The sequence below is a fragment of the Octodon degus genome, unplaced genomic scaffold, assembly GCF_000260255.1.
Source record: "Octodon degus isolate 3935 unplaced genomic scaffold, OctDeg1.0 scaffold00026, whole genome shotgun sequence".
Lineage (NCBI taxonomy): Eukaryota > Metazoa > Chordata > Mammalia > Rodentia > Octodontidae > Octodon > Octodon degus.
In genome coordinates, this window is record NW_004524602.1 from 5,378,824 (window position 1) to 5,391,877 (window position 13,054).

The 13,054-nt window shown below is 36.0% G+C and overlaps 1 protein-coding gene across 4 annotated transcripts in view; it reads left to right on the plus strand.

The window, feature by feature from the left end:
* Myo9a (myosin IXA) overlaps positions 1–13,054 on the plus strand; it is a 227,184-nt gene that overhangs the window by 148,095 nt on the left and 66,035 nt on the right. For 2 of the 4 annotated variants that reach the window (XM_023712466.1, XM_023712464.1), the window contains 3 exons: positions 188–287; positions 776–991; positions 10,553–10,665. In XM_023712466.1, the coding sequence (XP_023568234.1) occupies positions 188–287; positions 776–991; positions 10,553–10,665 (429 nt within the window). The remainder of the gene's footprint in view (positions 1–187; positions 288–775; positions 992–10,552; positions 10,666–13,054) is intronic. The other 2 variants (XM_023712465.1, XM_023712467.1) reach the window with 2 other exon arrangements.

A 13,054-nucleotide genomic window follows, 5' to 3' on the forward strand; every position in this document is an offset into this window, starting at 1 on the left:
TTCTTAAACATAGGTCACCATAGTGGAGTATACCTAGTGATCATCCAAGCAGGACGTCTAGGAATTCAGTCATATATGCATATTCTTGATAATTCTTGAGTTGGTAGACTACAGTTCATGCTGTATTTTAAAACTACTTCTATGGAATATCTGCTAGAAATTGAAATATAATCTTGTTGTTTTAAAGTATCAAAAAGGAAGCATTAAGAATTGGAAATCCTCAGGTTCATAAACAAGATGAAACAGCTTGGAAACCTCTGAAGTTAGCTGGGCCAGGTCAGCGAGTGGTAAGTACTGGATTTATCTTTTGTATGTAGATGCACGTTATTTTGGAAGTTACTATTCTTGTAGGTAGAATACCTCATCTACTTCCAAGTGTTTTCAGAAGGAAGCCATGAGCTAAACCTGTTAAAAATAGTAAAGTATATTCTAGGCAATGAGAGGTATCTAAAAACCAAATTATGTGTATAAAAAAGTTGCTTAGACAGAAAGACAGTTTATTCAAGTGACTTTGATGTGACCTGTTATAGCAAGGAGGGGGGGCTTATTTGATTATGAAGAAGCGTTATGTAGATTTTTAGCTTTCATTCTTACCCTTTGTCCAGAGCAATTTATATGGATTTCTTTTGATCATCCCTGTTACTTCTACTAGTGGAAAGGACATGTTGGGGTGGAGGGATGTTTCAAGAAATTCATGGGTCCTCTTTCATTGGCATCATCTCCAAAAAGACAAAACAAAACGTTGTTGTGTTATTTGTTTTATTATTTGGTCAAGCAGGTTGCCAGACCGGCCCATAAAAAGAAAGCTCGAATGGCGCGGACGCGCTCCGATTTCTTGACTAGAGGTACTTTTGCCGATGGGGAGGGGGACACAGAGGAAGATGATTACGATGACATAATTGAGCCCCATCTCTCCCATGACCAAGCTTCTCACTCTGAGCTAGGGTCTGCATCCAGCCTGGGTCAGGCCTCTCACAGTGACTCCGAAATGGTAATTTTCCAGCAATATAAGAAAAATAGACAGCAAGCAATTCTGATGGGAATCAATCATCTTTGCTAATCTAAAGCTAACTTTCACAGCTTCTTCCCATCTAATGTTGTACATGGGAAATCTCATTGAACACAGCAGATAAAGCTAAATATTAATAGGATTCAAGTAAAGGGTACCTCAGCAGCACATATCAAGTTATGAACTAAGGAAAATTAAGGTTGTTAAGCCCTGCTATAGAAATGTTGATGCTGTTATGTCAAAAGATTGATAAAGGACCAGATGATAAATACTTTAGACTTTGTAAATCATACATACTTAACTTGACCACCATCGTATGAAAAACAGCTCTAGACAATGAGTTAAAAAAAAAAAAAAAAAAAAGCCCTGCTGGGTGTGGTGGCACACATTTGGGAGGCTGAAGTAGGAGGATCATTGCAAGTTCGAGACCATTCTGGGCTATAGAGTGAGCTCAAGGCCGATGTGAACTGCATAGGGAGATCCTGCCTCAAAAAGACAAAATCAAAACAAAACAAAAAAAGCCCAATAGATATTTTTGCATTCTAATAGAACAACAGACACAGACAGTAGACTGTTTTTGACTGCTCCCTGGCCTAGGAAGTAGGCTGTTACATAACTCAATGGATTTTTAACTGAAATGTTATTTACTTCTTGTTTCCTTACCCCTGTTTTTAAGTAATATCAAATAAACATGATGTTTTTAAAAATTTGTGAGCAAAATATGATGCCCCAGAAAATCCAACCAAGCAGAAGGCCACATGTAATGTGGATTTGTATTAATGTCAAATTATAATGTTGGCACTGTGTTTAAATAAAGCTTTACTGTTTGGGCTTGGAATATAAATTCTTCATCATTTCACCCAAAATTAGGACAAATGTTTTTGATGAGTGTAAGTATATTTATAGGTATGTCAGGGTAAAGAGTTTTATTTTGGAATTGTCCTAGACCATACACAATATGTTTGTAATACAAACCAAAACATTATCACCAAAGTATGTTTTATTTCCATGCAGATCTGTAAGTTCGCTGTACAGTTTTTACAGTTTGGTGGGAAAATGTGTGATAATCTTCAAATTATTAAATATTTTTGAAAGCTCTTAAATTTTTGAATCATGAAGATAGTTAATAAAATTTTTCTTAATTTTCACAACACCATTACTATGTATTTTTGAAAGGTATATTCAGGTTTAAAATGATAATACGTTTCATGAGGGGAAAAACAAAAATGGAAAAATGCAGGGCATGTTCCCTGATTAAATAAATGAGTCATTAATCTGAACCAAACCGTAGGATTATAGAAGTTAGAAACACAGTACACACAGTATACATAAAATTAGAGATAGATGGGCCAGCCAGATAGCTCCTCAGATTAAAGTACCTGCTTAGGCAGATGCAGGGGCTGGGGGTTTGATCCCTTGCCTTCCTTGCTGGCCTTGCCCCTGGGGCTTGCTGAGACAGTGAATGAGACTGGGTGGCTGAAGACAGAAAGATCACTACGAGTCCAATCTACATAGTGAGACCCTGTATTAAATACATTTTTTAAAAAAAGTTAAAGGTAAAATTTTTTTGTATACAAAAAAATTCCATTTTGAAGGTGCCCTGTGAGTTACAAATAAAATAATGAAATATACTGTGTTATGTGATTAGTAATTGTGAAAAGTTCTGTAATAGAGTGCATCTCATTGAAAAATACTAGTTTAAGATGTTAGCACTTGTTACTGCTGTTGTGTTCCTGAGTTTCCTTTGTAACAACCCCTACTCCTTTTGGGGATAGAATTCTTTACACTTGAACTCTTGCTGAGATGAACTAGGAAGTTGGGCTTTCTGCTTGGAGCATTTAGCTCCTGTTAGTGTTGTTCTAGCGTCTGTCACCTGCTTGACGGCCACTGCATGCGGTAGCTGTAGAACACTTCCCTGCACAGTGTATTAGTCACTCTTAGCTTCTTACTACTCCTCTCTCTCATCTCTGGCTACTTTAGGACCAGGTGGTGGTGCTTGTTTCTGGTGGACACTTGCATGAATGAGCTTTGCTTTGTAGAGTATGCTAATAGATACTTATTGGGGTTGGAGGTGGGGAGGATAGGAGTGATTTTTACAATGCTTTATGTTTATCTTGAAAATGTGCCATGTTCTAGCATTTTAAATGTCATTGTGAAGATGAAGACTTACACTGTTTCTAAGCAGGATCTACCACATTCCTAAATTCCACAATTTTTTAAATGGGTTTAATTTTAGGCGGTACATGGATTTTTTTAAAACCTAATTTGTTGGGCAACAAATCAGAGCAATGAAATCTTATCACTGATGCTTGCTAAGAAGGTGCCATTAAATCTTGGCAGAAATGACAATCTGACCTTTCCAGTTTTGAAATACCTAATTACTGAGAGAAAGATTCTTACAGATAAATTACTTGAAAGGATTTTGATAAGCATTAGTCTTGTTGCCTAATTAATAAGTTGTTAGCTGCTGTGTGGGAGGGGAGGTAAGGGTAGTAGTTTCTCTCCCTTGTGTGACTTACATTCTTTTAAATTTCAAATTCTGCCATTTAAATTACTATTTAGTCTGTATGTTGTTTTCATTCTGTTCTTATATCCATGATGTTAGCATTTCTAAAGAAGAAGGACTTGTTCTATTAACCAGAATTTTAAAGATGACTTCCCTAGGTCAAGTCTCTCAGTCTTCTAGATGACAATTGCATTAGTAAAAGCATCTCTTATCTGTAATATTAGTGTGGGAACATACTTTTCTCTATATAGTGTCTTCTACCATTAGCCAAACTTAAAGCAGTAATCTCAGTGGTGTCATAATTCCCAATTTGTTCATCTTTGTCTCCAGCATAGTGAAACACCTTGTTCCCCACTTCTGATCTTGCTTCTTCTATTCCTGTTTTGTGCTTGTTATTCTCAGAAATACATATTCTTCTACTCTTCAGTGCCTATCTGTGTTGTTTTCTTTCTCTTCACTGTCTACTCAGAAGACTGCTAGAAAACCCTGTGTGTGGATCACGCAAAGCTCACTTTATTATTTTGTCTCACAGTAAAGGAAAACCAGCATTGGTTGTCTTAGTAATGTCTCACAAAGGAAGATATCAGGAGAGGACATTTATATGACTTGGGAGCCTAGGTTTGTGATTTTGAAAATCTTGCAAAAGTGAAAAACGAGATAATGGAAAAGCTCTGAGTTCTAGTCTCACTTCCAAAAAAACCGACAACAACAGCAACAAAATCAGTGGAAAACTGGTTGGTGTTGAATAACTAGTTTGCAACTGTCTTGGATTGATAGCTGTGAGACACCAGCCATACTGTTGAGTATACTGAATATATACTTTGTAGTTCTGTGTATATTGTATTCCCTCTAAAAATTCAGGAACAACTTTATAGTACTCTATCTGTTCTTTGAAGTTTTGATAAAATTTCCCTGTCAAACCATCTGGGATTGGTGCTTCTTTGTGGTATATTCCTTGATAAATTCCTTTTTTTCTTCCAGGGAAGTTAATCTTTTTAAACTTTTTATCTAATGGGATCACTTTTAGTAAACTGTTTTGATTTGAAATCATCCATTTCCTGTAACTTTTCAGATTTGTTTGCATAGAAGTATAGAAAGTAGTTGTTAGAATTTTTAATTTCAAAAATTTTTCTTTCAGTGATTTTTTTTAGGGGTCACATTTTACTTTATAGATTTATGTTTATTTTCTTTTACATTAGCTAATCATTTGTCTTTTTTCCAAAGTGGTAGGTTTAGGGCTGGCCAGATAATTCAGCAAACTAAAGCACCTGCTTAGGCAGAGCATAGCAGCTGGGGTTCGATCACCAGCGTGCCATGCGGGGCCTGCTCCCAGGGTGTGCTGAGATAATGATAAGAGACTGGGCATGATGGTTGCATGCCTGTAATCCCAGCTTTTGGGAGACTGAAAACAGGAGGATCCCTACGAGTCCAATCTATGTAGTGAGAACCTGTAGTCCCTGTAGACCCTGTACCAAATGCATTTAAAAAACAAAAGGGCACACTTTCGATTTATTATAGCTATTTTTTTTCCATTCTGTGTTTTATTTGCATCTGCTTTATTTTGTGTGCTTTTTTGGCTTACTTTCTCATTTTTCTAGATTTTTTTTTTTGGAATCTGGGCTCACTTTGTAGTGTAGGCTGACCCAGAACTCACTGTGTAGCTCAGGCTGGCCTTGAACTTGTGGCAGGTCTCCTGCTTGAACATCCTGAGTGCTGGCAGTACTGGTATCTGCCACTGTGCTTGGCCATTTTTCTAGATTTTGAGTGGGGAATTTAATTTGTTTATTCTGTTTTTATTTATATGGGTTTTTATTTTTTTATTTTTTTTAATATGGGTTTTTAAATCAATGATTTTTCCCAGTTCTCCTTTCAGATATATCCCATACGTATGTAGTTTTATTATAGCTTTCCTATAAAATTTTAAACATTGTCATGTGTATGGTATACACACACACACACACACACATACTCGATTAGCAAAAAAAAATTAGGTTTTAGAGAAAAACTTTAAAATGTTGTGAATTTATGTTTTTATTGTATTGTAATTAACTATAATATTTCTATATGATATAATTTGCTGATATTTTGTTACCTAATATGTGATTATTATGACATGCATTTAAGAATGTGTTCTTTATTCAGAGTATAAAGTTTTACCAGATATTCATAATCTCTGTTCACCATCTTCATCTATTATAGACTCATTATTTTGAGTATATTTATTTGTCTCATCCAGATAATGATATGTGTTACTCATTGTTAATTGTGGCTTTTAAGATGAGAAAGTGCCTTTTTTCACATTTAATGCTCTTTTGTTTTCATTTCCCCTCTTGCTATTTTTAGTTACCTAATATCCTTTTGTTTATCCCTTTATTATTGGCCTTTCTGGATCACTCTGTTTTAGGTATCAAATTGAAAACATTTTTTAATCTATTGATTGCTTATCTTCATGTATAATTTTTAAAATGCCGATAATCAACTTTGTTTTTATTCAATCCATTTCCCCCTGGTTAGTCAGTTTTTAACACATAATCTAATCTAATTCCCACTTGTGACACAAGTATCAATAAATAAGTAAATAAGTAATTCACTTATTTGGTAGCAGAGGTCGAACCTAGGACCTTGCACTTGCCAGGTAACCACTTGTGCTGCTGAGCTATATCCCTGACCCTCAATAAGTTATTATATTATCTTATTTTTCCTCTCCCTTCTACGTGTGTGTGTGTGTGTGTGTGTGTGTGTGTGTGTGTGTATATTTTAGGGAATAGTCTATAGGGTGTTCAGGGTGTCACTACTAGATTGGACTTGTAATGATCTGCCTGTTTACAGCTTCCCAAGGGCTGGGATTACAGGCATGCACCACCATGCCCAGTCTCAATTGCTGTCTCGGCATGTCTCGGGGGACAGGGCCAGCTCCTGTTCCACTGAGCTATTTGGCTGGCTGTCCCTTCTACTTTTGTTTTTTTTTAAAGTTTTATTTCTGCTTTATAACAACTCAAATACACACTGTGAATAAAATAATCATATAAAATGATTATACAAAAAGGCACCAGGAAACCCACCTAAGGCATATCAAATGTTATTGTTTTATCCTAACTCCTACTTTGTTTACATCTTACATCTGCTCCTGAATATTAAATTTGCTGAAGCTTCCCTGTTCATTTTAATTAGATGAAGCTGTTCCCATAGTAGTTTACTCAGGAAAAGCTTGTAGAATTTCTTGAGTTCTTTCTGTAGCTTTAGTATCTGAAGGCACATTTTGGCTACATACAAAATCCTTTATTCACATTTATATATTTGTATTAATTCTAATTCTTTCTTGTCTTTCTACGTTATTTGATCTTTAGATTATAGAACTTCAGAATTTTTTCTTTATGTTTCACGTCTAGGATATGGCTTTCCTAGGTTAATAATATCATATTATGTCCTGGGTTCTTTCAGTGAGTAAGTTCTGGTCTTATTTTGCTTACTAAAATTTCTTAATTCATTAATTGTAGTTTTACCTATTTGTTATATTCCATCATTTTGTATTTTTAAAAAATTAATTTATTTGTTTTGCATTTAGTACAGAGTCTACAGGTTCTCACTACACAGATCAGACTCATAATGATCCTCCTGTTTTCAGCTTCCCAAGCACTGGGATTACAGGCACATGCCACCATGCCCAGTCTCATTCTCTGTCTCAGCACACCCTGGGGGTGGGGCCAGCATGTCACGCTGAGGATCAAACCCTGGTCCCTGCACCTGCCTAAGCAAGGCGCTGAGCTATCTAGCCAGCCCTCATTTTTTATTTCTTAAGGACCTCTGTTTTTCTTCTTTTGCCTATCTGCCATTTCAGCTATGTTCTGGCCTATTTCATTTCTTTCTTTATTTTATATTCTTTTAGTATTTTCATGCCTTTGCTTAATTTTCTTTAAGTTTTCACTTGTGTTTTTCTTCTTTGGAACTTTGTGAATCTTCATTTAATAGTTAATTTTATACTCATTTCTTTCTTGAGGTCACTTAAGTCTTCACTTCTTTGTGGGTTTGGGTTTTTGAACTTTCGGGTTTTGTTTTCTGGTTTTAGGGATTGAGTATTTCATTCAAGAAATTTTTTTCATTTGCTTACATATATAATGCTATATATATACTGTACTTTGTCTTTTTCTACTTCATACTTTTGTAGGTTTTCTCTTTTTTGTGGAAAGATAAGATTAAGTTGTTTTTTAATTTTATGTATTTGGTACACGGTCTCACTATGCAGCTTAGACTCACAGTGATCCTCCTATTTTCAGCCTCCCCAGTGCTAGGATTACAGGCGTGTGCCACTACACTGGGTCTCCGTGGCCGGTTCAGTGTGCCAGGAGTGGGGCAGGTGCGTCATGCAGTACCGGGGGTAGAATCCTGGTCCCTACACTTGCCTAAGCAGGCGCTGAGTCCACTGAGCTATCTTGCTGGCCCTAAGTTGATTTCTTTTGGTTTTATTATACCATTGGGTATAGATTTTGTGTATTTATTCATGTTGTGTGTTTGGTTTGTTTTACAAGGTGACAAATTTTAAGAACTTCCTCTGCTAGTGTGATAAAGTAGTTTCTATGTGGACAGTCTATTCAGTGATGAGGGGAGGCCGTGATACATGTCCTCCTGTTTTTCTGCTTTTCTTTCACCTTCTTGTATTCTGCATATCTGGTTGCCACTTCTTTTTCTCTTACAATCCAATCTCTAAAAGGAACCTTTTCCTTCTTTTTTGTAGCTTTTGACCCACAGGCAATTCCTTTAAAAATATATCACCTTGATTCCCATGCATTTTAAGTCTTTGTCTGAGGTCAGTTCTGTAATCCACTGGTAGTCTTTTATGTTTTCACACTTAGGGTGAACATTTTCTCTTTGGCAGTTATTTTAGGTTAGTTCAAAGCTCAATACTTGCTTTAACTCTTTGCAGTTTTGCACAGAACTTCTTAGACTATTAGTGTTTTACACAGAAGCTTATAGGGGTCTTTGAGAGAGCATTCTGAGATGATGTGAGCTGTGGTACCACTGTATGTTATTTTGTATCCTGCTACTTTGCTGTATTTGTTTTATCACCTCTAAAAGCCTTCTGGTGGCAGGGCCAGAGAGATAGCTCAGTGACATAAGCGCCTGACTGGCAAGCACAAGGCCCAGAAGTCTTTTGGTGAAGTTCTTTGGATCATCTAGGTAAAGAACAGTATTAGCAGATGGGGGTAATTTTACTTTTCCCTTTTCTATTTATGTTCCATTTATTTTTTTCTCTTGCTTGATTGTGCTGGCTGAAGTTTCACATACTGTATTGAACAGGAACGGTGAGATGGACACTGTCTCATTACTGATTTTGGAGGAAGAGCTTTCAGTTTGTCCTCATCCAGTGTAATATTGGCCATGAGTTTATTTTGTGTGGCTTTTATCAGTTTAAGGTAACGTCCTTCTCTATTTTCATCAGGGTTTCTCCTCATTATGTGCATTCCTCTTTGCATGTGTTTTCTTCTTTCAGTACGGGGTATTGAGCAACAGTTTCCTTACGCTAAGCTACACCCTTGATTTTATTTTTTTTTATTTTTTTTTTTTAATTTAAAACAGGGTCTTGCTAAATTGCCTAGACTGGGTTTGAGCCTCCCAGAGTGCTGAGATTACAAACATGAGTAACTATGCCCAACTCTTAACTTTGTGAATTTCACCTTGTTGATTGCTGTATATTTTTGTGTTCAGTTAATATTCTTTAAACATAATTTGCAATAATATTTAAGAGCTTTCCTCGGGAAGTAGTTCAATCTTTTTAGATCTTTGTTTCAAGATAAGAAGTTTCATTTTAGTGAATACTCATGTTAGTGTTATTTGTACTGCTGAGGTTAGATGTGTACTTTTACTAGTGTCCTGAGCATCATAAAATTATGTATCCTGGCTCTTGAGTATAGGCTGCTGTTACTGACTTTTTGTGAGTGATGGATGCTGTTCCACTTAAAATATTCTAATGGTTTTTTCCTTGTTTTTCCTATACAGAAGTGTGAATTAAACCACACCATGGCAACCTTCTGTAGGTCTCCAGAGTTCTGTTTTTGTGTGCAACTCACTTCTCCCCAAGGCTCTTTTGTTCTCAAGTTACCTGGATCACTTCAGGTGTTCAGCTTCATATGCTCGACTCTGGGTGTCTGCAGAGGTCACCTGGGTTCCTCTCTATGTGCCATAGCTATAGGAGGCATAGGATTCACTAACTTTGTTTTCCATCCATTGTCTTAAAAATGACTCTTCTTTATTTATTAATTTCTTTTCTGTTTATTTGTTTTGGACAAGAGGGAAAAGCAGGTCCCTGTTACTCCAATTTAGCCCAAAAGAGTATGCTTCTTAACTTTTTATAAGCAGGATATTTTGTGTTCCTGTTGCTAAGGCCATAGATAAGCAGAAAAAGCTAAAGAAAAGGTATAGTAACTGTAGAAAAGTGAAATACTAGCCAGTGACTTGAATAACTAACGAGAATTCTTTCCTTGGACTAGGACTGTCTTCAGAGGGACATGTTATAAACAAAAATGACAAAATTTGCTGATTGCTATTCAGATGCCACTTTGATAGTTCTGCAAATTATTTATAATTTAAAACAGTGATGATAAAGATCTTTTTTCTTCTATGTGTTCTAGCTCCTTTAAATTTTGATTGGATATAATAAAATCTGTAATAGTAAGCCAAGCCATGAAAATGATTGCATTTCTTGGTACAAAAAGAGTATAGAAGACAGTATTTTGTGTTCTGAATTTATCAGATTCCTGATCTATGTATGTCTTTAAATGGTCTTGACTGTTTTATTAACTTTCCATGAGACATTTTTTTTGTCATGTTGTCAGAAATACTGTTGTCAGTATTTTCATTGACATATGTTCTCCATGTTTCTAATGACTTAAGATTTTTCAATAGGTTGTATTATTTCAAAAAGTCTCTGAAGAATATAACTTTTTATATTTTTAACAACTATAATTCTCAAATTTTTAATCTTATAGTGTTGTCATATATTCATTTGGTTTTAAAGTTTTTTACATATGTAATTACTACAGACATCACAGCGGTTTTCTTCAGTTGATGAACAGACAAAGATTCATAAGACCATGTCTCAAGGAGAGATTACAAAGTTGGTGGTGAGACAGAAGTCTTCAGATTCAGATATAAGGTATAAAGTATGCACAAAATTAATGGGGTAATAGAATTTTGTTTAAAATGGACTAAATACTGAGTTTTGAGTTAAATTCATTTATGAGTTTTTCAGGAAAAAAAGTACCAGTACTGACAGATACTAGAAGTTCAAACCTGCGTTCGGAGCTTTACTCTCCTATAAGTTCAGCAGTATGATGAGGGGGAAAGTCTGTAAATCTTTGTATGATTTGTGAATTGTTTTGTTGTAAATGAAGAGAGATTAGACCAGATAAAATGGAAATACGTTCTGGTTTTGGAGTTTTGATTTTGTTCTAAGTGAGAAAAGACTTTTAGGAAATGCTTCTATTCTCTTTAAAAGAGCTTGTGGAATTGTTGCTTCTCCAACAGATATCTTTGTGTTAATTGTACTATATAAGCATCCGGGCCTTCACTGACAACTTCAACCACAAAGACGTGTCTGCTTTGTAATTTTGCTATAGACCACTTTCTTACTGACATTAGCAGCAAATTCAGAGACGTTATCCTAGAAATTAAAAATTGAGAATTGAATTTTTTTGGTGTGTGGCAGATCCAGGGATTGAACTCAGGCCCTTGAGCTTGCCAGGAAAGCACTTATTCCACTGAGCCATGTCCCCAAAATCAAAAATTGAGAAACAAAATACTATATAATATAGTAGAAAGAACATATATTTGGAAATAGCAGATTAAATATATACACTTAATTTGTATTTCCTTCCCTGAAATCCCTAAAATTACCAAACCCACAAAGGACAAAAGTAAACAAAACCAGAAGTATAAATGTCTAAATATAGGAGAAATTGAATCCTAAGTGGGTAGAACTGATAAAAAAAACCATGCTCACTAACTCATTCTTAGTGGGGGTGGGGGCAGAAAAATATATAAATATCTCAGATCTTGGGTCTTAAAGTTTACCAAATACCATTAAGGACTGAGGCACACATTTGGAACAAGGAGATTTATATCTCCTTAATATAAAGATCTCCCAATATTTTTTCTACGCTCAGTTTCTACATTTCCCTTACCCTGTAAAGCAGTGATTAAGTGTCAGAACTTCTGTCCTCTCCTGAAGGAAGGTGATATTAGGGGCTCTTCCTAAAAAATTGACTATAAGAAGATCATAGCCTAGGAAGCCCACCAGTGCACACTAAAGCTTCCAAGCAGCATTGGGTGAGGGGTGGGGGTGTTACCGGGGATTGAACCAAGGGTTTCACATATGCAAGGCAAGCAGTGTACTGCTGAGCTACATCTCCATCCTGTAAAGCAACATTTTCAAACCAAACCTTTCTTTTTTTTTTTTTTTTTTTTTCCTGAGGAACCAGGGATTGAACTCAGGCCCTTGCACATGCTGGGCAAGTGCTTATTCTACTGAGCCATCTCCCCGACCCCTCAAACCTTTCTTTTAATCTAACTAGATACCAGTAATGATCATACACATGCAGAAATATATTAAAGAAACCAGCTAGGTATGGTGGTATACAGCTTGTAATCCCAGCTACTTAGTAGGCTCAGGCAGGAGGATCACAAATTCAAGGCCAGCCTGGGCAACTTAGTAAGACACTGTCCTGAAATTTTAAAAAGGGAAGGGGGGGGGCACATAGCTGTCTGTAGAGTGTTTTTGTGGCATGTCCAAGATCCTGTATCCAGTCCCCAGAAGAAAGAAAAGAACAAAACAAAATGAATAGGTGATATATAAATTGGAGAAAATACACTAATCAAAGTATAGAAAACTCCAAGAGTGTTAAGTACAAGTCCCAGTGGCACATCTGCATAGTATAAGTTATATTCAAAAGGAATCATTCAAGGCACATGAAAGAGACACATCCTTGATAAAAAGCTTTTGAAAATTAAAAATATGATAGCATAGAAGTGCAACTCAGAAGGAATTAGAAGCAAAGAATGTACATCAAGAGGTGGAGAAAATATAGATGAAAAAGAAAATTACAGGTTAAATTCATTAGATCGGGTGAAACAACTCTGGAACTCTGGAGAGAGAGAACTGAAACAAATGAAGAGGAACAGCTTACTGTTAATAAAGTAATTCAGCTAAATTTCATAAAATTGAAAGACATGAGTTTCTAGATTGGAGGGATCTATTGCGTACCCAACGTAATGGATGAAAATAGATCCATCAAAAAAACATTGTAAAGCAAGAGAAAAAAGAAATCTCCATTGTAATGATGTTATGAAAGTATCTTTTCACACAACAGCAGTATATAAAGCAACAAGGGAAGCCACTCCATGTTGGGCCAGGTCAGAAAGCTCTGGAAGAGGTTTCCACAAGAAGATGAAACTGCCAGAGTTCCCAGTGTGTTTCTTTTCTCCTCCTTTTCCTTCTCCTTCTCCTCCTTCCCCTCCTCTCCCTCTTCTTTCTCCTCCTCCTCCTC